Raw genomic sequence first — 25833 nt, forward strand, 5'->3', positions numbered from 1 at the left:
CCTGTCTTGTCATGTGACTCCAGGTACACCATAATCTCATCTCTAACAATCGATTCCAACAACTTCCCAACCACTGATGTCAGGCTAACAGGTCTATAGTTTTCTTTCTGCTGCCTCCCACCCTTCTTAAATAGTGGAGTAAAATTTGCAATTTTCCAGTCATCCAGTACAATGCTAGGATCTAGCAATTCTTGAAAGATCATTGTTAATGCCTCCGCAAGCTCTCCAGCTACTTCCTTCAGAACCCAAGGGTGCATTCCATCAGGTCCAGGAAATTTACCCACCATCAGATCATTAAGCTTCCTGAGCACCCTGACACTTCCCTGACACTCTTGAATGGCCAGTATACTACAGACGTCTTCCATTGTGAAGACTGATGCAAAATATGCATTCAGTTCCTCTGCCATCTCTGCATCTCTTATTACAATATCTCCAGTGTCATTTTCTATTGGTCCTATATCTACCCTCAACTCTCTTTTACCCTTCATGTACTTAAAAAAGCTTTTAGTATCTACTTTGATATTAGTTGCTAGCTTCCTCTCATAATTCATCTTTTCATTCTGAATGACCTTCTTAGCTTCCTTCTGCAAGTTTTTAAAAGCTCTCCAATCCTCTATCTTCCCACTACCTCTGGCTTCCTTGTAAGCGCTCTCCTTTGCTTTTACTTTGGCTCTGACTTCACTTGTCAGCCACAGTAGTGTCCTTCTTCCCTTTGAAAATTTCTTCTTATTTGGAATATATCCGTCTTGCACTTCCCTCATTTTTTGCAGAAACTCTGCTGTCCTTCCCGCTAGTGTCCCTTTCCAGTCAATCTTAGCCAGTTCTCCTCTCATGCCATTGCAATTTCCTTTATTCCACTGAAATACTGACACATTGGAATTTAGTTTCTCCTTCTCAAATTTCAATGTGAACTCGATCATATTGTGATCACTGTTCCCTAAGGGTTCCTTAACCTTAAGTTCTCTCATCACCTCTGGATCATGGCCCAACACCCAATCCAGCACAGCCAATCCCCTAGTGGGCTCAACAACAAGCTGTTCTAAAAAGCCATCCCTTAGACATTCTACAAATTCTCTCTCTTGAGGTCCAGTACTGGCCTGGTTTTCCCAATCCACTTTCATGTTAAAATCCCCAACGATTATCATGACATTGTCCTTCTGACACGTCTTTTCTATCTCCTGCTGTAATTTGTAATCCACATCCCGGCTGCTGTTTGGAGGCCTGTATACAACTGCCATTAGAGTCCTTTCACCCTTGCCATTTCTTAATTCAACACATAGATATTCTACACCTTCCAATCCTACGTCATCTCTTTTTAATGAATTAATATTATTTCTTATACACAGAGCCACACCACCCCCTCTGCTTACTAACCTATCTTTCTGATACAGCGTATATCCTTGGACGTTCAGCTCCCTGAGAGTCTGGGAATGGAAGGATATGGACATTGTGTAGGCAGAAGGGATTAGTTGGCCATTTAATTGGATCAGCACAACATTGTGGGCCGAAGGAACTTCCTGTGCTGTACAGTCTGTGTTCTGTGTTTTAATAGACACGATTGGAAGGGCACGGTGTTTACCCCCACTCTGTGATTTACCCTGCTCTGGGGTTCAGCGGCACTCTGCCTGGAACCAGCAGCCTGTAACTCCCACACCCCCCCAGTGTCTGGCCGAATGTCGGGCGGCTGGAGCAGCAGCCCTTAGCTTGGAGGAGTTCCTCGGTCCGTCCCGGGATGGGAGGGCGGATCTCCGCTGTCGGGACCAATGAGGTTCCGTGCTGGAACGATCCCACGAAGGTTGAGCGGATCCGCCGGCGCAACTCCCGGGAGCTCAGATGCGTTCGGACAGCGCGCAGTGCGGTCTGGACAGCGGACCGAAGGACCAGTACCGGCGTCCCGGGACAGGGGACACTGCGTCCCAGATCCCTTTCCACATTTCCGAGTTATCCCCCGTAGATCCTCGAAAATATCTGGTATCCCGGGGTTCCGGGACTGATCTCAGGATCCCGAGCAACTCTCGGAAATCTGTGATTGAACCCGCGGTGATTCCCAGGAATCTGGGATGCTCCGGGCTTGATGCAACTGCACCTGAGGATTTAGGACTGACTTTGAGATCCCGAGAACTGAAGATTGATCCGGGACCTGGAGATTATTTCCCGAGGATCTGAGACTGATCTCGGGTTTCCCGGGTCCCACAGGCGGACTATGAACAACTTGAGCAGCGGGGAGACGACGTCCGAACCGCCTCTGCCAGGTCACCACATCCCAGCACTGCTCTTCGGGACGCTGCTCATCCTGTTGATCCTGGCCGGGAATCTGCTCGTCTGCCTTAGCGTGTGCACCGAGCCACCGCTCCGGACAGCCACCAACATCTTCATCGCTAGCCTCGCCGTCTCCGACCTGCTTCTCGCACTCCTCGTCCTCCCGCTCTATGTTTTCCAGGAGGTGAGTCCTTTCGCCCATAATAACCCCCTTCCCTGCCTCTCCACCCAACCACACAACTTCACCTCAACCTCTCACCCCACTTAATCCCTAACCTCTCCACCACCTTCACATCAGCCCCCATCCGGCCTGAATCCACCTAATATGGAGACTTCCTCACCAACCTTCAGTCACCACCTCAACCCACCAAAACGCCCTTTAAAATCCACCCACATCTCACCTCTGCCCCAAAATCCAGAAACTCATCCTACGTAATCTCACCCAACCTCATCCACCCCACCCTCATCAACACTCTCACTCACCCCAGCCCGCAGTACACAACCCCCAACCCAACCTCATCCACCCCTCCCTCTTCAACACTCTCACTCACCCCAGCCCGCAGTACTCAACCCCCAACCCAACCTCATCCACTCCTCCCTCATCAACACTCACTCACCCCAGCCCGCAGTACACAACCCCCAACCCAAACTCATCCACCCCTCCCTCATCAACACTCTCACTCACCCCAGCCCCCAGTACACAATCCCCCAACCCAACCTCATCCACCCCTCCCTCATCAACACTCTCACTCACCCCAGACCGCAGTACACAACCCCCAACCCAACCTCATCCACCCCTCCCTCATCCACTCCTCCCTCATCAACACTCTCACTCACCCCAGCCCACAGTACTCAACCCCCAACCCAAACTCATCCACCCCTCCCTCATCAACACTCTCACTCACCCCAGCCCCGAGTACACAACCCCCAACCCAACCTCATCCACCTCTCCCTCATCAACACTCTCACTCACCCCAGCCCGCAGTACACAACCCCCAACCCAACCTCATCCACCCCTCCCTCATCAACACTCACTCACCCCAGCCCGCAGTACACAACCCCCAACCCAAACTCATCCACCCCTCCCTCATCAACACTCTCACTCACCCCAGCCCACAGTACTCAACCCCCAACCCAACCTCATCCACCCCCCTCATCAATACTCTTACTCACCCCAGCCCACAGTACACAACCCCCAACCCAACCTCATCCACCCCCCATCAACACTCTCACTCACCCCAGCCCCCAGTACACAACCCCCAACCCAACCTCATCTGCCCCCCTACATCAACACTCCCACCCATCGACCCTCACTCACCGCATCCCCCAGTACTCACCCCCACACCAAACCTCACCTTCACTCTCTCAGTCACCCCATTGCCCAGTACTCAAACCCCCCGCACAATCTCACCCACCCCTCCCCAGATCAACCACTAGAACCCATGATCTATAACAGGACACGGTAGTGATCTATAACGGGACACAGGGTGGTCATCTATAACAGGACACGGGTGATCTATAACGAGACACGGGTGATCTATAACGAGACACGGGTGATCTATGACAGGACGGGTGATCTACGACGGGACATGGGTGATCTATAATGGGTCACAGGGTGATCTATAATGGGTCACGGTGATCTATAATGCAATACAGGGGAGATCGATAACTGGACAGGGGGTGATCTATAATACGATACAGGGGTGATCCATAATGGGACACGGGTGATCTATAATGGGACACGGGTGGTGATCTATAATGATACAGGGGAGATCTATAATGGGACATAGAGGTGATCTATCACAGGGAGACTGATGGATGTACTGGGGTCCAGGAATGGTCCCAGTCTATGTGTGGAATGGCCGTAGTTATCAGTGAATAAACATGCTGTTGAGTTAATGGGTAGCAGCCATTTTGCTAGCCACATCCAGCTCCCCCAGCTCTTCCTGCAGCACACGCTGTTCGGTGATGGGAAATCTGTGACTGTATCCGAACTGATGTGTGCTATGTTGGTCAACAGTTATGTTTGTTGGAGTGGGGAGTGAGGTGAGACGGTCATGCTGGTGTAATGGACCAATTGATCACTCTGTTTAGTTCCAGGGTGGAGTTTGGACCCTTGGGCCTGGTCTCTGTGATTACCTCATGACCATGGATGTCATGTTGTGCACCGCCTCCATTTTCAACCTGTGTGCCATCAGTGTGGACAGGTGAGTACTGGTAATGGTGTGGACAGGTGAGTGTGAAAAAGTGAGTACTGGTAACAGTGTGGACAGGTGAGTGACTGTGAAAAGGTGAGAACAGGTAACAGTGTGGACAGGTGAGTGACTGTGAAAAGGTGAGTGCTGGTAACAGTGTGGACAGGTGAGTAACTGGTAAAGGTGAGTACAGGTAACAGTGTGGACAGGTGAGTGACTGTGAAAAGGTGAGTACTGGTAATGGTGTGGACAGATGAGTGACTATGAAAAGGTGAGTACTGGTAACGGTGTGGACAGGTGAGTGACTGTGAAAAGGTGAGTACTGGTAATGGTGTGGACAGGTGAGTGACTGTGAAAAGGTGAGTACTGGTAATGGTGTGGACAGGTGAGTGACTGTGAAAAGGTGAGTACTGGTAACGGTGTGGACAGGTGAGTGATTGTGAAAAGGTGAGTACTGGTAATGGTGTGGACAGGTGAGTGATTGTGAAAAGGTGAGTACTGGTAACGGTGTGGACAGGTGAGTGATTGTGAAAAGGTGAGTACTGGTAACAGGTGAGTGGCTATGGTCCAGCTGAAGGTTGATGGGACGAGGCAGATCAATGGTTTGGCACAGAGTAGATGGGCCGAAGGACCAATTTCTGTGCTGTAGTGTTCTATGAATCTATGTTGGTATCAAGTGAGTGTTGGTGTATTTGAGTGTTAGTAGAAGGTGACTGTTGGTAACAGGTGAGCGTCCGTATCGGGTGAGCGTCCGTATCGGGTGAGCGTCCGTATCGGGTGAGCGTCGGCACCGGGTGAGTGTCGGCACCAGGTGAGTGCTGGTAACAAGTAAGTGTTTCTAGTGGGGGCAGCAGGTGGATGCTGTTTAAAGTAGAGATGCACTGGGATGGAAACCAGATTACCACAACAGACAGTAGGGAAAGATTTTGTTAAACCGACATACAAAGTCAGGAATCAAAAGGTTGAGCATAGTGAGACTAATGTTCTGAGCTGCGTATCTTTCAGTGCAAGGAGTATTGTAGGAAAGGCGGATGAAGTTAGGGCATGGATCAGCACACAGAATGATGACATTGTAGCCCTTAGTGCTGTTTGGGCTGCAGGACTGGCAGCTCTGTGTTCTGCCTTTCTGTACTTTTGGATGTGATAGAGCAGGATGGATGAAAGGAAGAGGCATGGTGTTACCTGCCAGGGAAAATGTTCCGGCAGTGCTCAGTCAGATCAGGCTGCAGAGCTAGTCTCGTGAGGCTCTGTGGGGAGAACTGAGGAATAAGGAAGGTAGGACCACATTAATGAGATTATTGGCCACCCAACAGTCTGTGGGATTTAGAGTGGCAAATTTGTAATTAGTGGCATTAAGACCATAAGACATAGGATAAGAATTAGGCCACTCAGCTCATCGTCTCCACCATTAAATCATGGCTGATCCTGGATCCCATACACCTGCCTTCTCACTACACCCTCTGATGCCCTGACTGATCAGGAAACTATCGACTTCCACCTTAAATATACCCACAGACTTGGCCTCCATCACAATCTGTGGCAGAGAATTCCACAGAATCACTATTCTCTGGCTAAAAAAATTCCTTCTTAATTCTGGTTTGAAAGGTCACCCCTCAAGATTGAGGCTGTGCCCTCTAGTTCTGGATACCCCCACCAGAGGAAATTGCATTGCTTCCTCAGCACTACCTAACCCTGCACCTATCTTTATATCATCCACAAACGTTGCCTCAAAGCCATTAATTCCATTATCTAAATCATTGACAAACAACGTGAAAAATAGGGGTCCAAATACAGACCTCTGTGGAAAACCACCAGTCACTGGCAACCAACCAGAAAAGGCCCTTTTATTCCCACTAGCTGCCTCCTGACTGTTAGCATTCATCTATATATGCCAGTATCTTTCCTGTAATGCTTTGGGATTTTATCTTGTTAAGCAGACTTATGTGTGGCACTTTATCAGATGCCTTCTGAAAAGCTAACTAAATGACATCCACTGCCTCTCCTTTGTCCACCTTGCTTGTTACTTCCACTAAGAACTCTAATGGATTTGTCAGGCAAGATTTCCCTTCACAGAAACCATGCTGACTTTGACTTATTTTATCATTAGTCTCCAAGTACCCCGAAACCTCATCATTAATAATAGACTCCAACATTTTCCCAACCACTGAGGTTAGGTTAACTGACCTATAATTTCCTTTCTTTTGTCTTCCTCCCTTCTTTAAGTGTGAACTGACCTTTGCAATCTACCAGTCTTCCAGGACCATGCCAGAATCAAGTGATTCTTGAAAGATCATGACCAATGCATCCGCAATCTCTTCAGCAACCTCTCTCAGGACTCTGGGATGTAGTCCATCTGGCCCAGGTGACTTATCCACCTTAAGACCTTTTAGTTTGTCTAGGGTTTTTTTCCTTTTTAGTAGCAATGGCACTCCCTCCTCCCAGACACTCATGGACCACTGGCACACTGCTAGTGTCTTCCACAGTGAAGACAGGTGAAAAGTACCCATTAAGCCCATCTGTCATTTCTTTGTCCCCATTATTACCTCACTTGCCTCATTTTCCAATGGTCCAATTTCAACTCTCACCTCCCTTTTACTCTTACAGGAAACTTTTAGTATCCTGCTTTATATTATTGGCTAGTTTGCCTTTATATTTAATCTTTTCCCTTCTTGTAGGATCTTGTAGCACTTGTTCTGCTACACCTGCCCCTACATCTTCTCTCCCACCACCATTCAGGGCCCCAAACAGTCCTTCCAGATGAGGCAATACTCCACCTGTGAGTCTGTTGGGGTCATCTATAGTGGTCCCGGTGTGGCCTCTTGTGTATCAGTGAGACCTGATGCAGATTGTAAGACCACTTCACCAAGCACCTATGCTCCGTCCACCAGAAAAAGCAGGATCTCCCAGTGTCCACCCATTTTAATTACACTTCCCATTCCCATTCTGACATGTCTATCCATGGCCTCCTCTACTGTCACAAAGATGCCACAATCATGTTGGAGGAGCAACATCTTATGGTAGCCTCCAACCTGATGGAATGAACATCAATTTCTTGAACTTCCCGTAATGCCCCCCTTCTCTGTTCTCCATCCCTCCATCCCCTTTTTCCTCTCTCACCTTCTCTCCTTGCCTGCCCATCACCTCCCTCTGGTGCTCCTCCCCCTTTTTCTTTCTTCCATAATCTTCTGTTCTCTCCTATCAGACTCCCCCTTCTCCAGCCCTGTATCTCTTTCACCAGTCAACTTCCCAGCTCTTTACTTCACCTCTCCCCCTCCCGGTTTCACCTCTCACCTTGTGTTTCTCCCTCCCCTCCCCCCCCCCCAGCTTCTAACTCAGACACCTCAGCTTTTTCTCTCCAATCCTGCTGAACGGTCTCTGTCGAAACATTGACTGTACTCTTTTCCATAGACGCTGCCCGGCCTGCTGACATCCTCCAGCGTTTTGTGTGTGTTGCTTGGATTTCCAGCATCTTGTTTGTCACACAACTTCCCACTCACTTTTGCTACCTTATGCCCTTTCCTCGGCTTGTATGCAGTCCTTAACTTCCCTTGTCAGCCACGGTTGCCTAACCCTGAGAACAACTTCTTCTGTGCGACATATTACCCTGTGCCTTGCAAACTATTCCCTGAAACTTCAGCCATCTCTGCTCTACCATCATCTCCATCAGTATCCTCCTCCAATCCATCTGGACCAGCTCCTCTCTCATGCCTCTCTAATTCCCTTTATTCCATTGTGATACTGATACATCTGACTTTTGCTTCTCTCTCTCAATTTGCAGTATGAATTCAATCATATTATGATCACTGCCTCCTAAATGTTTGTTTATATTAAGTTCCCTAATAAGATCTGTATTATTGCACAATACCCAACCTAAGATGACCTTTCCCCGAGTGGGGTCGAGCACAAGCTGCTCTAAAGATCCATCTCATAGGCATTCAACAAATTCCCTCCCTTGCAATTTGGCACCAACCTGATTTTCCCAATCTCCTTGCATGTTGAAGTCCCCCATTACAATTGTGTCATTACCCTTATTACATGCCTTTTCCAGCTCCCTTTGCCATCTCAACCCCACATCTTGGCTACTATTTGGAGGTCTATATATGATTCCCATAATGTTTTTTTTACCCTTGCAGTTTCTTAACTCCTCCCACAAAGATTCAAGATTCTCTGATCCTCTGTCACCTCTTCCTAAATATATTATTACTTCTCTTACCAACAGACCCACACCACCGCCTATGACTTCCTGCCTGTCCTTCTGATACAAAATATATCCTTTGATGTTCAGCTCCCAACTACGGCCGCCTTTCAGCCACGACTCTGTGGACTGCAATGTTCTGCAGGGATCTGTGCTGGGACCCCTTCTGTTTGTGATGTGTATAGATCAGAATTAGAATCAGATTTATTATCACTGGCATGTATCGTGAAATTTGTTAACTTGTTGAATAACTTGGATGAAAATATAAATGGGTGTGTTAGTAATTTTCCAGATGATATCAAGATTGGTGGACTTGTGGATGGTATAGAGGACTGGTAAAGAAGTTATCAATATAGCGTAGAAAGAGTGGGGACGGACACCAGTGTCAGCTTGGAACATAGACTGTCATGTAGCCAACAAACAGGCAGACACAGCTGGGACCCATGCAAGTGCCCAGGGCTACACCTTTTGTTTGAAAGAAGTGGAAGGAGCCAAAGGAGAAATTATTAAGAGTGAGGACAAGTTTCGCTCACTTCCTACATTACATCGACGACTGCTCGGCGCTGCTTCCTGCGTCCATGCCAAGTTCGTTGACTTCATCAACTTTGCCTCCGACTTCCATCCTGCCTTCAAGTTTACCTGGTCCATTTCCGACAGCTCCCTCCCCTTTCTCGATCTCACTGTCCGTATCTCTGGAGACAGCTTATCTACTGATGTCAACTATAAAACCACAGACTCTCACAGCTACCTGGACTATGCCTCTTCCCACCCTGTTACTTGTAAAAACACCATCCCCTTCTCTCAATTCCTCCGTCTCCGCCGCATCTGCTCTCAGGATGAGGCTTTTCATTCCAGGACGAGGGAGATGTCTTCCTTTTTTCAAAGAAAGGGGCTTCCCTTCCTCCACCATCAACGCTGCTCTCAACTGCATCTCTTCCATTTCATGCACGTCTGCTCTTACACCATCCTTCCGCCACCATACTAGGGATAGGTTTACTCTTGTCCTCACCTATCACCTCACCAGCCATCACATAATTCTCCGGAACTTACAGCATTTCCAATGGGATCCCACCACCAAGCACATCCTTCCCTTCCCCTCTCCACCTTCTGCTTTTCACAGGGATCTCTCCCTTGTCCATGTCTCCCTCCCCACTGATCTCCCTCCTGGCACTTACCCTTGCAAGCAGAACAAGTGTTATACCTGCCCCTACACCTCCTCCCTTACTTCGATTCAGGGCCTCAAACAGCCCTTCCAGGTGAGGTGATACATTATCTGTGAGTCTGTTGGGGTCATATACTGTGTCAGAATAGATTGGAAAAGAACTCTGGCAGGGATAATGACAGAGCAGCAACGGCTGGAATTTCCAAAAGCAATTTGGAAAGCACAGGATATATACATCTCAAAGAGGAAGAAGTATTCTAAAGGCAAGATGACACAACCATGGCTAACAAGGGAAGTCAAAGCCAACATAAAAGGAAATTATCGGCTAGTTAGCCTGAGCTCAATGGCTGGGAAGATGTTGGAGTCCTTTGTTAAGGATATGGTTTTGGGGTTCTTGGAGGTATCTAATAAGGCCAATGTGCCAAAAGCTTTTTTTATGACCCTATCTACTTGTGACGCCACTTTCAATGAATTATGGACCTGTGTTCCAAGATCCGTTTGTTCTACCGTATTCTTCAGTGCCCTAACATTCACTGTGTAAGACCTACCCTGGCTGATACCTCCGAAGTGCAACACCTCACCCTTGTCTGCATTAAATTCCATTGTCCATTTCTCAGCCCATTCTTCCAGCTGGTCCAGATTCCACTGCAAGCCATCATAGCCTTCCTCACTGTCCACCATACCCCGAATCTTGGTGTCATCGGCAAATCTGCTGATTCAGTTAACACATTATCATACAGGTCACTGCTATAGATGACAAACAACAATGGAGCCAGCCCTGATCCCGTGGTACTCCAGTCAGAGAGGCAACTATCTACTATCACCCTGGCTTCTTCCACAAAGGGGCAGTAATGGAAGCCTGAGAAATCAAATCTCATGCCTCTGTAATTTGTAACACTGTAATACTGATACATCTGACTTTAGCTCCTTTTCAAATTCCAGTGTAAAATCAATCATATTATGATCACTTACCTCCAAGTGTCCTTTTACCTTAAGTTTTCTAATCAGTTCTGATTAATTGCACAACACCCAATCCAGAATAGCTGATTCTCTAGTAGGCTCAACCATGAGCTGCTCTAAAAAGCCATCTCATAGGTATTCTAGAAATCTCCCCTTTTGGAATCCTGCACAACTGAGAGGTAATGTTGCAGCTATATAGGACCCTGGTCAGACTCCACTTGGAGTACTGTGCTCAGTTCTGGTCGCCTCACTACAGGAAGGATGTGGAAACCATAGAAAGGGTGCAGAGGAGATTTACAAGGATGTTGCCTGGATTGGGGAGCATGCCTTATGAGAATAGGTTGAGTGAACTCAGCCTTATCTCCTTGGAATGGCGTAGGATGAGAGGTGACCTGATAGAGATGTATAAGGTGATGAGAGGCATTGATCGTGTGGATAGTCAGAGGCTTTTCCCAGGGCTGAAATGGCTGACACGAGAGGACACAGTTTTAAGGTACTTGTAAGTAGGTACAGAGGAGATGTCAGGGGTAAGTTTTTTTACGAGGAGTGGTGAGTGTGTGGAATGGGCTGCCGGTGACAGTGGTGGAGACGGATACGATAGGGTCTTTTAAGAGACTCCTGGACAGGTACATGGAGCTTAGAAAAATAGAGGGGTATGGGTAACCCTAGGTAATTTCTAAGGTAAGGACATGTTCAGCACAGCCAAAGCCCTGTATTGTGCTGTAGGTTTTCTAAGTTTCAAACAAGATTTTCCCAATCTACCTGCATATAGACATCCTCCATGACTATTGTAACATGCCGTTCTGGCATTTATTTTCTATCTCCCATTGTAAGTTGTAGACCACATCCTTACTACTGTTTGAGTGTCTGTATATAACTCTGATCAGGGTTTTTTTACCCTTGCAATTCCTTAGCTCTAACCACAATGATTCAACACCTTCCGACCCTCTTTCTGATGATTTGATTTCATTTTTTACAAACAGAGCCACACCACCCCCTCTGCCTTCCTGCCCGTCCTTTCAATACAATGTGTATCCTTGGACATTAAGCTCCCAGCCATCATCTTCTTTCAGTCTTGATTCAGTGATGCCTACAATATCATATGTGCCAATCTGTAACTGTGCTATGAATTCGTTGACCTTATTCCGTATACTGTGCACATTCAAAAGTATAACACCTTCACTCCTGTATTCACCCATTTTGTCTGCCTTTTACATTGCAACTCATCCTGTTGACTGCAATTCTGCCCTATCATCAGCCTCTCCTTGCTCGGAGTCTCACTACACACAACCACTGTCTGTAAACAATCTTCAACACTATCACTCTGGTTTGCAATCCCCCTGCCAAATCAGTTTAAACCCACCCAAACAACTGTAGCCAACTTTTCCACAAGGATATGGACCCCCCACCCCCCGGTTCAGATGTAACCCACCCCTTTGAGCAGGTTGTACCACCCCCAGAATGATCCAGAAGTCTGAACCCTGCCCCCTGCACCAGTTCCTCAGCCACACATTCACCTGCCTATTCTTACCCTCGCTGGGATATGGCACAGGCAGCAATCCAGAGATTACTACCCCAGAGGTAACGGGAGAATATTGGTATGAGGTGGGCGTCAGCAACAGGTGGGTGTCGGTAGCAGATTTCTTTTATATACAAAATATCTTTATTACAAATTCAGTGCTACAATATATACAAACCAGTGACTAATGCAATTACGACACTACAGATAGACAACACACATTAAACTAAAATGTTTCCATCTCTGTCAATGACGGCACTAACCTCCTGCGGAGCCCAACGGTCCCAGAACGCCCCTATGGTCGCCGTGGACTGCGCGTGTTCCTTCGCAATATTTACCCAGGCACGAACATACCCCCTAAACATTGCAAGGCAGTCTGCCCGGGCAGATCTTCCCGCCACCCGTTTCCAGGACCCACGGATGGCCGATTTCACCAGCTCCAGGAGCAAGTTGGAGACATCGAAAACCTACGGCACAATACAGGCCCTTCGGCCCACAAAGCTGTGCTGAACATGTCTCTACCTTAGAAATTACTAGGCTTACCCATAGCCCTCTATATTTCTGAGCTCCATGTACCTATCGAAAAGTCTCTTAAAAGACCCTATCGTATCCACCTCCACCATCGTTGCCGGCAGCCCATTCCATGCATTCACCACTCTCTGAGAAAAAACTTACCCCTGACATCTCCTCTGTACCTACTCCCCAGCACCTCAAACCTGTGCCCTCTTGTGGCAGCCATTTCAGTTGACAAGGACATCCTCATCCATCCATGCCCCCCTCCTTATTGGATGACTGTATATAAATAGGGTGGGGCTAAAATACAACTGGAAGGCGAGAAGCAGCCCACGCAGATATGCAAAAAGGGGCTGCAGCCTCACACATTCACGTACACGTGGTACACGGTCTCCTCCAGCCCGCAGAATTGACATGCGGCTGGGAGATTCGTGTACAAACTAAAGAACTTATTGCAGGCCACCGCTCTATGCAGCAGCCTCCACCTCAGATTCCCCAGCTGCATGGGAAGAACTCCCTTGTAAAGGGACTTCCACTGGGGACCTCCCTCACCTCCAGGTGGAAAGTCAGCTCGCCATGGCATGTCAGGATGGTGGACAAGGGCTAGGAAGTGGAGGGTGTGGAGCAGCAGCCCACACAGGTACCTCCTACTTGCATCCCTGAATGGGATTGTGGGTGTCGAGGAGAGACAGCTCAAGTTGTAAGGGGATTGGAAGTAAGGGGAAATATGAAGCTATCAGACAGGAAAATCATTCCATGATTTTGACCCAGGAACAGCGATATGTTTCCCAGTCAGATCAGGATGGTGAGTGACTTGGAGGGGGATTTCCTAGTGCTGGTGTCCCCAGGTATCTGCTATTAAATGTCATCAATGTACCTGCCTCACACACAAATTGCTGGACAAACTCAGCAATATGCTGTCTACCCCGCTGAGTTCCTCCAGCATTTTGTGTGTTGCTTAGATTTCCAGCATCTGCAGATTTTCTCTCGTACCTACCTCAATCACTTCCCCTGGCAGCTCATTCATATACCCATCCCTCAAGATAAAAAAGTTGCCCCTTGTCTCTACTAAATTTCTCTCTTTTCACCTTACATCTCTGTCTGCTAGCTCTTAATGCCATAAGACTGTGTGCATTCATGCTATATATACCCCTCATGATTTAATACACTTTCATAAGATATTACTCATTACCAATGTTCCAATAAGAAAGGTCCAAACCTGCTTAACCTTTCTCCATAACACAGTCCCATGAGTCCCAACAGCATCCTCATAAATCTCCTCTGCACTCTGTCCAGTTTAATGTCAGCAGGGTAGGAAGTCTCCAAGTGTGGTCTCACCAACACCTTGTACAACTACAGCAAAACAGACCATAAGACTACTACTTTTTGGATTCCAGACCTAATCAGTTCACCTCTACCACCACTCTGCTCCGTCTAGCGGAATTAGTCCTTACTCTTAATAATTTCTCCTTTGGCTCCTCCCACTTCCTCCAAACTAAAGGTGTAGTGATGGGCACCCGTATGGGTCCTAGCTATGCCTGCCTTTTTGTTGGCTTTGTGAAACAATCTATGTTCCGTGCCTATTCTGGTATCTGTCCCCCACTTTTCCTTCGCTACATCGACAACTGCATTGGCGCTGCTTCCTGCACGCATGCAGAGCTCGTTGACTTTATCAACTTTGCCTCCAATTTTCACCCTGCCCTCAAGTTTACCTGGTCCATTTCTGACACCTTCCTCCCCTTTCTAGATCTTTCTGTCTCTGGAGACAGCTTATCCACTGATGTCTACTATAAGCCTACTGACTCTCACAGCTATCTGGACTATTCCTCTTCTCACCCTATCTCTAGCAAAAACACCATCCCCTTCTTGCAATTCCTCTGTCTCCGCCGCATCTGCTCTCAGGATGAGGCTTTTCATTCTAGGACGAGGGAGATGTCCTCCTTTTTTAAAGAAAGGGGCTTCCCTTCCTCCACTATCAACTCTGCTCTTAAACGCATCTCCCTCATTTCACGTACATCTGCTCTCACTCCATCCTCCCACCACCCCACTAGGAATAGGGTTCCCCTGGTCCTCACCTACCACCCCACCAGCCTCCGGGTCCAACATATTATTCTCCGTAACTTCCGCCACCTCCAAGGGATCCCACCACTAAGTACATCTTTCCCTCCCCACCCCCCCCACTCTGCTTTCCGCAGGGATCGCTCCCTATGCGACTCCCTTGTCCATTCGTCCCCCCCATCCCTCCCCACTGATCTCCCTCCTGGCACTTATCCGTGTAAGTGGATCAAATCTCTTGCTCACTCTTCTTCAGTTAGTCCTGAAGAAGGGTCTCGGCCTGAAACGTCGACTGTACCTCTTCCTAGAGATGCTGCCTGGCCTGCTGCGTTCACCAGCAACCTTGATGTGTGTTGCATAAGACCATAGGAGCAGACTTGGGCCATGCGGCCCATCGAGCCAGCTTCTGTACTCAGAACCTGTGCTCCTGATTCCATCTGTTCAACACTTCCAAAGGCCATACCTTTCACTCAGAAAGTCCTATCCTGGTTCGTTTTCCTAAAATGCAACATCTCACCTGATTAAACTCCATTTGTGATGCTTGGCCCACTTTCCCTGCTGACCAAGATCCCTCGTAAATCTGAATAACTGTCTTCACCCTGTAACTCTGCCATGGACTGTCCCAAGCCCAGTTGCAAAAAGAAGAGGATTAAACATGGGGAAGCGATCCCATCCCATAAAAGCCCAGACCTATGGAAATGCCAACAGATGCTCTAAAGACCTCATCCCGGGGAGAGAAAGGAGCTGAAACCAAGGAGATGGCAACACTTGGGGATAACATGAAGAACTAGCTTAGGACAGAGAACTTTGGTGATCTGCCATTGGCTGCCTATGCCCCAATAGGGAAGATGGGCTTATGAACCTTCACCCTCTACATCCCCACCTATGTTTCATCAGCAATCTTACTAACTGTGTTCATTAAGCGAGAGTTGGCATCAGAAGATCCCATGCCATGATACCCAGATGAAGAACTTTAGAATCATAAAGTATTGGTAACAGGACATTTGGCCCATAGTATCCATTCTGACCAATGGGGATCCAACCATATTATTCCCATCTTCTGCACTTGACTAACAACCTCTGAACGGGCAGTTCATGCACTTCTCCACCCTGTCCTTGGTCACTAGTGTTTATATACAGACTCTCACTCCGAGTACTGCCCCTCCCACTCTGTGGCACTTCCTCAAAACCACTCCCTCGACATTCTGGCGGTGGAATGTGATAGATGAACTGGAATCACAGGGGGTGGGGTGGGGTGTGGGAGTTGCTGGGTATGTGAGTCTGCAGGAAGCCCATGTGGGGTGGAGCTCACCTCAACCTCTGATCCTCTCTCTTCCAAGTACCTGCAAGGGATCAAGTCCAGGAGATGCACTTTCCCTTGAATGGTGTCAGCTCATTGCCACTGTGGGTAGGCTGTAGCAATGTCCTGGCCGAGTTTGTGTCCAAGACCCTGGTCAGTAATGAGGACCCGTGTGTTCTGTATTGCCCAGGTTTATCGCCATTTCGATTCCCCTGAACTACAACAGGAAACGCGTTGATGTACGTCAGGTGGTCCTCATCTCCATGACCTGGATCCTGGCTTTTGCCGTGGCCTCTCCCATTGTGTTTGGTCTGAACCACATCCCAGATCGCGACGCCAGTGTGTGTCAGCTGGAAGGCAGCAGCTACATCATCTGGTCGTCGGTCTGCTCGTTCCTCCTGCCCTGCCCCGCCATGCTGCTCCTGTACTGCGGGATGCTGCGTGGCCTCAGGAGGTGGGAGCGAGGCCGAAGCCACAGGCTCCGGCGCCACATGCACAGCTTCAGGAAGATGAATGGGAGCCCCTCGGAGCCCCACAGTCCACCCGCATTGACGCAGAGTCCTCGTGTGGAGCTGCACCTGTTCCCGGACCCAGCTTCTGAACCGACAGAGGGGCCCAAGCCCGCCCTGACCTCCTCACAACTGAAGTATGCACAGCCGCGTCCCGGCAGGAGGAAGCGGGCCAGGATCAATGGTAGAGAGCACAAGGCCATGAAGGTGCTGCCGATCGTCGTAGGTGAGTCTCTGCTAACCTTCTCAGCACCCTGGTTGACCTCCCAGTCCCGGGTTTGTTTTGCCCTCATCCGTGGCCAGCAGAGGGTCAAATGTCATGCAGAGTTCCTTAGCTACCATTCGGTCCATCAACATCCTTCTCTATCAGCCCTTCTCCCACTCCCAGCTGACTTGTTTGGTGTATTTCTCCCTGTTCCCTCTTCTTCATCTGGGAACCCCATCTCCTCCCCCAACCTTGAGGACACCGACTGTCCCAATTTAAGATCCTCCCCCATTTATGGCTAGTAGCTCAAGAGCTGAGTTCTGGAACTTTCTTCCCACCCCTGGCCCCTCCCTTCCCACCCACCCCCATCCCTCCCATCTTCCCTATCCCTCTCTTCCCACCTCCCCATCACTCCCAATTTCCCCATCCCTCCCTTCCTACTTCCCGATCCCTCCCTCCCCTCCGGTCTCCCCGTCCCTCCCTTCCGGCCTCCTCATCCCTCGTTTTACACCTCCTGTCCACTCCCTTGTGGCCAAGTTTGCAGATGATTTGAAGAAAGGTGGAGAGGCAGGTAGTGCTGGGAGCAGAGAGTCTCCAGAAGGACTTGGAGAATGGGCAAAGTGTCAAATGGGGGAAGTCTGGGACCAGATGCCTCAGAATATAAGGATGTCCCTTTAGAACAGAAATGAGGAGGAATTTTTTTGCCTTAGGGGAGTGAATCTGTAGAATTCATTGCCACAGATGGCTGTATAGGCCAAGTCTTTGACTACATCTAAAGCATAGGTGGAATGTTTCGCGATTAGTCATGGTGTTTATGGTGAGAATGGAGTGGAGGGATAATAAATAAGCCACGATCAAATGCAGAGCAGACTTGATAGGCCAAATGGCCTAATACTGCTATATCTGAAGGTATTGTGGTCAAAAGTGCCCAAGAAAGTTCCCTTAGTCAATATGCAGAGGGCCCTGCTTGGCGGGGTGTAATACTGGGCTTTCTCTCTGAGAGCCTGGTAAGGCAAGTAACTGAAGTGGCACTTGGGGAACACGTTGGCTCCTGTAACAATAATTTTATTGGGCCTAAGCAAAGGATAGGTTTGGGTCCTGATCGATTGGGTAAGCCTGAAGGGAAAGTGGTGAGTGGGTAGCTTCAGCAGTGTGATATCAAGTGTCCAGAAGCAGATTACTGTTCTGACTGGAGGGGGTTCTGAGGCTCAGGCTATGGTTCAGCATGGCTTTTTGTGTGCTTGCCAAATCGTGTAGCAATTTTTGAAGAGATAACCAAAGGGGTAGATGAAGGTAGTACAGTGGAAGTTGTGTATCTGGACTTTAGCAAGACCTCTGGCGACATCTGTCCTGGTAGCCTGATCTGGAACATTAGGTCCTGTGGAATCCAGAGTGAGCTAGTGGTAGTTCTGTGGATTCAAAATTGGCTCGGGGAGGAAGTAAAGTGTGGTGGTTGAAAGTTGTTTCTCAGAATGGAAGCCAACGATCAGTTGTGTGCCGTAGGATTCAAATGCACAATGTTTGATCTGAAAGTTTGCAGATAACACAAAATTAATGCGTGATAGGTGATGTCTAACCAATCTTAAAGAGCTTTTCGTGGAAGTTATCAGGAAAGTTGATGATGGCAAGGCAGTGGATGTTGTCTAAATGGACTATAGCAAGGCATTTGACAAGGACCCGTATGGGAGATTGGTCAAGGAAGTTCAATCGCTTGGCATTCAAGATGTGGCAGCAAATTGATTGGTCATTGGCTTTGTGGGAGAAGCCAGAGAGCAGTAGTAGATGGTCATCTCTCTGACTACTGACCTACGACTAGTGGAGTGCACCCAGTGATCAGTGCTGGGTCTGTTGTTGTTTCTCATCTATATCAGTGACCTGGCTGATAATGTGGTTAACTCGATCAGCAAATTTGCAATGACTCCAAGATTGGGGGTGTAGTGGACAGCAGAGAAACCTATCAGAGTTTGTAGTGGGATCTAGATCAGCTGGAAACATGGACTGAGAAATGGCAGATGGAATTTAATGCAGACAAGTGTGAGGTATTGCACTTCAATAGAACCAACCAGGGTAGGTCTTACACAGTGAACGGTAAGGCACTGGGCAGTGTGGTGCAACAAAGGGATCTGGGAATGAGCTCCATAATTCATTGAAAATGATGAGAATGAGAGGGGATCTCATGGAAACATTCTGAAAGTGTAGATAGGGTTGTAAAGAAAGCTTTTGACGCATTGGCCTTCATAAATCAAAGTATCGAGTACAGAAGATGGGATGTTATGTTGAAGTTGTATAAGACATTGATGAGGCCTAATTTGGAGTATTTTGTGCAGTTTTTGTCACCTACCCTGCAGGTTGGAGCATTGGTTGATTGGCAGAAAGCAGAGAGTAGGAATAAAGGAATCCTATTCTGGCTGGCTGCCAGTTACCAGTGGAGTTCCACAGGGGTTGGTGTTGGGACTGCTGCTTTTTATGATGTATGTTAATGATTTGGACTATGAGATTAATGGATTTGTGGCTAAATTTGCTGATGATACAAAGATAGGCAGAGGAGCAGGTAGGGTGGAGGAAACAGAGCCCGCAGAGAGACTTAAATAGTTTAAGGGAATAGGCAAAGAAGTGGCAAATGAAATATAATGTTGGAAAGTGTATGGTCATGCACTTTGGTGGAAGAAATAAACAGACAGACTATTATTTAGGTGGGGAGAGAATTCAAAATGCAGAGATGCAAAGGGACTTGGGAGTCCTTGTGCAGGATACCCTAAAGGTTAACCTCCAGGTTGAGTCAGTGGTGAAGAAGGCAAATGCAATGTTGGCATTCATTTCTAGAGGTATAGAATATAAGAGCAGGGATGTAATGTTGAGGCTCTATAAGGCACTTGTGAGACTATACTTGGAGTATTGTGTGCAGTTTTGGGCTCCTTATTTTAGAAAGGATATACTGACATTGGAGAGGGTTCAGAGAAGATTCACGAGAATGATTCCAGGAATGAAAGTGTTACTGTATGGCAGCTCTTGGGCTGTATTCCCTGGAGTTCAGGAGAATGAGGGGGATCTCATAGAAACAATCTGAATGTTAAAAGGCCTGAACAGATTAGATATGGCAAAGTTATTTCCCATGGTAGGGGAGTCTGGAACAAGAGGGCACGACTTCAGGATTGAAGGACCTCAATTTAGAACAGAGATGCCAAGAAATTACTTAGTCAGACGATGGTAAATCTGTGGAATTTGTTGCCATGAATGGCTGCGGAGGCCAAGTCATTGGGTGCATTTAAGGCAGAGATAGATAGGTTCTTGATTAGCCAGGGCATCGAAGGGTATGGGGAGAGAGCAGGGGAGTGGGGATGATTGGAAGAATTGGATCAGCCATGATTGAATGACAGAAGAGACCCGATGGGCTGAATGGCATACTTCTGCTCCTATATCTTATGATCTTATAGGAACAATGTAAATAAGGTTGAAGGAGTAGAGAGAAAATTTACAAGGACGTTGCCAGGTCTGGAGGACCTGAGTTACAAGGAAAGATTGAATCTGTTAGGACTGTATTCTTTAGAACATAGAAGGTTGAGAGGACATTTGAAAGAGGTATACAAAATTATGATGGATATAGAAAGGGTAAATACAAGCAGGCTTTTTCCTCTGAGGCTGGATTGGACTTCAACTAGAGATCATGGGTTAAAGGTGAAAGGGGGCTCATAGGGTGGTGAGAGTATGGAATGAGCTGCCAGCATGCCAGCTCAATTTCAATGTTTAAGAGAAGTTTGGATAGGTACATGGATGGTAGGGCTACGAATGGCTAAAGTCCTAGTGCAGTTAGAATAAGAGTAGGCAGTTCAAATGGTTTGGCATGGACTAGATGGGCCAAAGGACCTGTTTCTGTGCTGTACATTTCTATGACTCTTTAACACTAGGTATTATTGATAGTGAAGAATGTTATTGTAGATTAACAGGGGAATCTTCATCAATTAGAGAAGTGGGCTAAAGAGTGGCAAATGGATCTTAGTAGAGAGAAGTGTGAGGTGACCATCTCTCCCAGGCACTTTTTGGTTCTATGCCGTGGGCCTGAGGGATCCACATCTCACTGGACAGACTTTGGTTCTATGCCCTGGGCCTGCACCTACGGGGGCTAACCGCTCCATGTCCCACTGGACAGGCAGCAGTATGACGGGTGCAGGGGTGACAGGATGAGGGGAGCCCACCCCCTGGGTGAGATGTTGCTGGAGGGTGAATCAGTGGGGGGAGGGTTGCATGAAGCACATCATGCTCCTTCACATGAGGTAATCCTTCTCAAAATACCAGGCAGCATTAGCCTAAACTGGGCTAATCTAATGCTATTAAACAGCTTTGTAACTTGGAATGCTGGTCATCGAAGGTGGCAGATGATAAACACGTCAATCTGCAGGACATTTATTCAGGGAAAGCAGTGGTGACGTCAGAAACCAAAATCCTGTCTCGCTAACGAACATGGTGCCGGAGAATAGGCCACTTTATTGTGAGTGTATTCAGTAAGGATAACCATCGTTATCTTGTAATACTGTTACATGCCCTTAGCCATCAATGAACATGGTGCTCCAGAATAGTCCAATTTAGTTTGATGTATTTTGTAAGGATAGCCACTGTAATCCTGTAATACTGTAACACACAATTAGGATCAAAGCCCAGCTAATCTTCTTTGAATGCAGAGTGTAACATGAAGGATGGGGAATTGTGATCCACACGAGACATCTACATTCTGGTTAAAAAGAGTTTTGGCCAGTGGCCAATTGGGACATTGGAAGTCTTGAGAGGAGGGACTTCAGGCCCACTGCCCGGGAATAAAGGTAGCAATGGGTTTCTGCAGCAAAGAGAGCTTTGACCAGCCACCAATCTGTGTTTGGGGTTAATCTGCAACAGCAAATTATAGGAAGGCAGGGGCAAGCACAGCAGCCATCGTCTGAGTGGACAGAGTCAGAGTGGTGATCTTGAAGTTTTAGCTCTTCGAGGCTCCCGCAAAGACAGGCTTCAGTCAGAGAAAGCAAAGGAAGGAAAAGCTTGTTTATTCTTCTTTCCCTTCTTTATATCTGCTCAGTAGGGATGACAGGTAGGACAGTGAAATGCTCCTCTTGCGGGATGTAGGATGGCAGGGAGATCTCCGGTGTCCCTGACTACAATAACTGCAAGAAGTGCATCCAGCTGCAGCTTCTAACAAACTATGTTAAGGAGTTGGAGCTGGAGCTGGATGAACTCTGGATCATTCAGGAAGCTGAAGGGGTGATAGATAGGACATATAGTTACACCCAAGGTGCAGGACACAGGAAACTGGGTGACAGTCAGGAAGGGGAAAGGGGTTAAGGAGCCAGTGCAAAGTACCCCTGTAGCCATCTCCCTCAACAACAAGTATATTACTTTGGATATCTTTGGTGGTGGTGGTGGGAGGGGGGTTAACTTAACAAAGGAAAGTCACAGAGCTCAGATCTCTGGCACTGAGAAACTGCTGGAGCGTTCACAAGGCCGAAGGACAGGTCACTCCACTCTAAGAAAGGAAACTATAGGCCAGTTAGTCTGACCTCAGTGGTTGGGAAGATGTTGGAGTCAATTATTAAGGATGAGATCTCAGAATGCACATGATAAAATAGGCCGTAGTTAGCATGGTTTCCTCAAGGGAAAATCTTGCCTGACAGTGACAAATCTGTTGAAATTCTTGGAAGAAGTAACAAGCAGGATAGACAAAGGAGAATCGGTTGATGTTGTGTACTTGGATTTTCAGAAGGCCTTTGACAAGGTGCCACACATGAAGCCTAGCTGTCCTGGCTAAGCAGATATAAAGAAGGGAAGGAAGAATAAACAAGCTATGAGCCCATGGTTTTGCAGGAAAGATTCTAGCATCAATAAAGCAGTAGCTGATTGGCAGGAGGCAAAGGGTGGGAAATAAGAGCGCCTTTTTCTGGTTGACTGCTGATGACTAGTGGTGTTTCACAGGGGTCTGTGTTGGGACTGATTCTTTTTACGTTATATGTCAACCATTTGGATGATGGAATTGATGGCTTTGTTTCAAAGTTTGCGGACGATATGAAGACAGGTGGAGGGGCAGGTAGTTTTGAGGAAGTAGAGAGGCTACAGAAGGACTTAGATAGTTTAGGAGAATGGGCAAAGAAATGGTAGACAGTGTTGGTAGAAGAAATGAAAGGGTTTGACTATTTTCTAAATGGAGGGAAAGTACAAAGGTCTGAAGTGCAAAGGGACTTGGAAGTTCTTGTGCAGGATTCCCTAAAGGTTAATTTGCAGGTCGAGTCTGTGGTGAGGAAGGCAAATGCAATGTTAGCATTCATTTCAAGAGGACTAGAATATGAAGCAAGGATGTAATGTTGAAACTTTATAAAGCACTAGTCAGGCCTCACTTGGAGAATTGTGAGCAGGTTTGGACTTCTTATCTTAGAAAGGATGTGCTGAAACTGGAGAGGATTCAAAGGAGGTTCACGGAAATTATTCCAATTATGAATGGCTTGTCATATGAAAAGCGTTTGATGGTTCTGGGCCTGTATTCACTAGAATTCAGAAGAAGGAGGGTGACCTCATTGAAACCTATCAAATGTTGATAGGCCTTGATCGAGTGGATGTTGAGAGGATGTTTCCTATGGTGGGAGAGTCTAGGACCAGAGGACATAGCCTCAGAATAGAGGCATCCTTTTAGAATGATAGGGAGGAAATTCTTTAGCCGGAGAGTGGTGGATCTGTGGAATTCTTTGCCATAGATGCTAATCATGTTAACATCAGTGATATCTCAACAAGTGTTCAATTCCCGTGTTCACATTCTGGTGCTTTGTACTAGTTGAAGACAGAGGGACTGGAATATGGAAAAAAACACTATGCCCAAAGCTGAGTTCTTCCAGTTTTGTGTAGTTAATTGGTTTAATACTAAAATCTTTGACCTTGTTTTGTTTCTAAATACCTGATGTAAGTGTTCTCCTGAGTGTTTGGGATTACAGATCATAGAGAGGGGAGTATGGTTGGGAAATGGAAGCCTCACAAAATACTGGACTCGGTGATGAATCAGTGTTGTATATGGTGAAACATACGTTCTTTGATAAATTTACTTTGACATTGACTGTACAGAACTCACCTGGGAGTGTGTTGAAAGGGGTTGTTGATGGAGAAATGTGAGGATAATGAAAGATTTGCTCATCCTTGTGAACAGCCCCATTACCTGCAAAGTATCAACCGGTGTTCCCCCCGCAACCTAAGTGTTGTGTCATCTGTGGATCCACATCCTGAGTGTGCAGTGACTCAGAACAGACACTTTGTCAATGACACCCATTAATGGCTGTCCTTCCCATTGATGACTGAATTGCCATTGATGGCTGAATTCCTATTGATGGCCATCCATCCCATTGATGAAGGAATTCCCATTGATGGCTGAATTCTCATTGACGACCGTCCTTCCCATTGACAACGGAATTCCCATTGATGGCTGAATTCCCATTGATGACAGAATCCTCATTGATGACTGCCCTTCTCATTGATGGCCATCCTTCCCATTGAAGACCGTCTTTTCCATTCCAGGTGCTTTTCTCTTTTGCTGGACACCATTTTTCGTGGTCCACGTAATGAGAGCGAGCTGTGAGACCTGCAACATCTCTCCTCAACTGATCAGTATAGTGACGTGGCTCGGATATGTGAATAGTGCACTCAATCCCATCATCTACACCATCTTCAATGAGGAATTTCGGAACTTCTTTCGAAGGATCTTGCACCCTTGCTGCTGAACTGAAGTGGCCAGAACTGAAACAATAAATCTGATTCCATTTTGTACAGAAAATTCAAGTTGCTTCGTGTGTGACTCCCTGACCTTGGAGAAAGGTGCAGTCAGATACAACCACACGTTTATGAGACATCTAGACAGGCACTTGTATAGGCAGAGAGGGATATGGTTCCAATACAGGCCAGCTGAATTGGTGTAGACAGAGATCACAGTTGGCATGGATGTGGATGACCATTTCTCTGTTATACATCTATGTGACTCTACATGGTAAAGGATGGGGCTTTGACCTCCTTGGGGATTAATAGGGCAAGTGAATCAGCCCAAATAGGTCAATTAGCCATAACAATCTACTGCCAGACTGTGGGTACCTGCGGTATTTCAGAGCAGGGGCCATCTACCAAAACATGTTCATGGGGGCAGAAATGGGCCATTTGGCCCTTCTAGCCTGTTACAACAGTATAAATCATGGACACAGGCCCTTTGGCCAACTTGTCTGTGTCAGCCAAGGTGGCTTCCTGAGGTGGTCCTATTTACCCACATTTGACTCGAATCCTCGGTGTACCTGTCCAAATGTCTTTTAAATGCTGCAAGTGTACCTGTCTCTACTAATTCCTCTGGCACTTTCTGCACTCCAAGTGAGGTCCTGGAGGACTGGCAAGTAGCTAATATTGTTCTTTTTTTCAAGAAGGAATAGGGATAATCCTGGGAATGATAGAGTGGTGAGGCTCACATTGGTAGTAGGGAGGTTACTGATTGTGCAGGGAAGCTCATGTCTTACAAACTTGATTGAGTTATTCAAGGAGGTGACAAAGGAGGGGCCATGGAAGAGTCACTGAGTACTACAGCACAGAAAAGGGCCCTTTGGCCATCTAGCCAATGCTGAATCCATCTGCCAGGTCACACCTACCTGCACCCAGACCAGGTTACAGTGCATTAGATGGGCTGAAGGGCCTGCTGCTGCACCTTAGTACTCTGTGGCTCTACAATTCCAACCGATATTTTATGCTCTCACTTAGGAAGAAAAACATGTCACGTGCCTTCTTCACCACCCAGTGTTGTCACTTTCAGGGGACCCCAGAGTTCAGTCCCCAAAGTCCCTCCGTGCATTCATATTCTTTTACAGTTTATGGCCCTCACCTGGCACTTGTTGTGTGCTGCTGTGGTTGTACTGGAGAGAGTGCAGCAGAGATTCACCACCATGTTCCTCGGATTGGTGGATTTCAATTACA

General features: G+C 47.3%; 1 protein-coding gene across 1 annotated transcript; it reads left to right on the forward strand.

The window, feature by feature from the left end:
- Positions 1–2203: 2203 nt before the first annotated feature.
- On the forward strand, positions 2204–24608 carry LOC140205583 (D(4) dopamine receptor-like). The gene is made up of 4 exons (XM_072273224.1): positions 2204–2443; positions 4354–4466; positions 16349–16893; positions 24406–24608. The coding sequence occupies exons 1-4, from the start codon at positions 2204–2206 to the stop codon at positions 24606–24608; spliced, it is 1101 nt and encodes a 366-aa protein (XP_072129325.1).
- The last annotated feature ends 1225 nt before the right edge of the window (positions 24609–25833 follow it).

Source organism: Mobula birostris, chromosome 11 (assembly GCF_030028105.1).
Source record: "Mobula birostris isolate sMobBir1 chromosome 11, sMobBir1.hap1, whole genome shotgun sequence".
In the NCBI taxonomy this organism is placed as follows: Eukaryota; Metazoa; Chordata; class Chondrichthyes; order Myliobatiformes; family Myliobatidae; genus Mobula; species Mobula birostris.

Bases quoted from the DNA above. Each gene is read 5' to 3' on its own strand.
- LOC140205583 (XM_072273224.1), top strand. From the start codon at position 2,204: ATGAACAACTTGAGCAGCGGGGAGACGACGTCCGAACCGCCTCTGCCA. The intron at 2,444-4,353 runs GTGAGTCCTTTC...CACTCTGTTTAG, and splicing joins CGCTCTATGTTTTCCAGGAG to TTCCAGGGTGGAGTTTGGAC. The intron at 4,467-16,348 runs GTGAGTACTGGT...TGTATTGCCCAG, and splicing joins TGTGCCATCAGTGTGGACAG to GTTTATCGCCATTTCGATTC.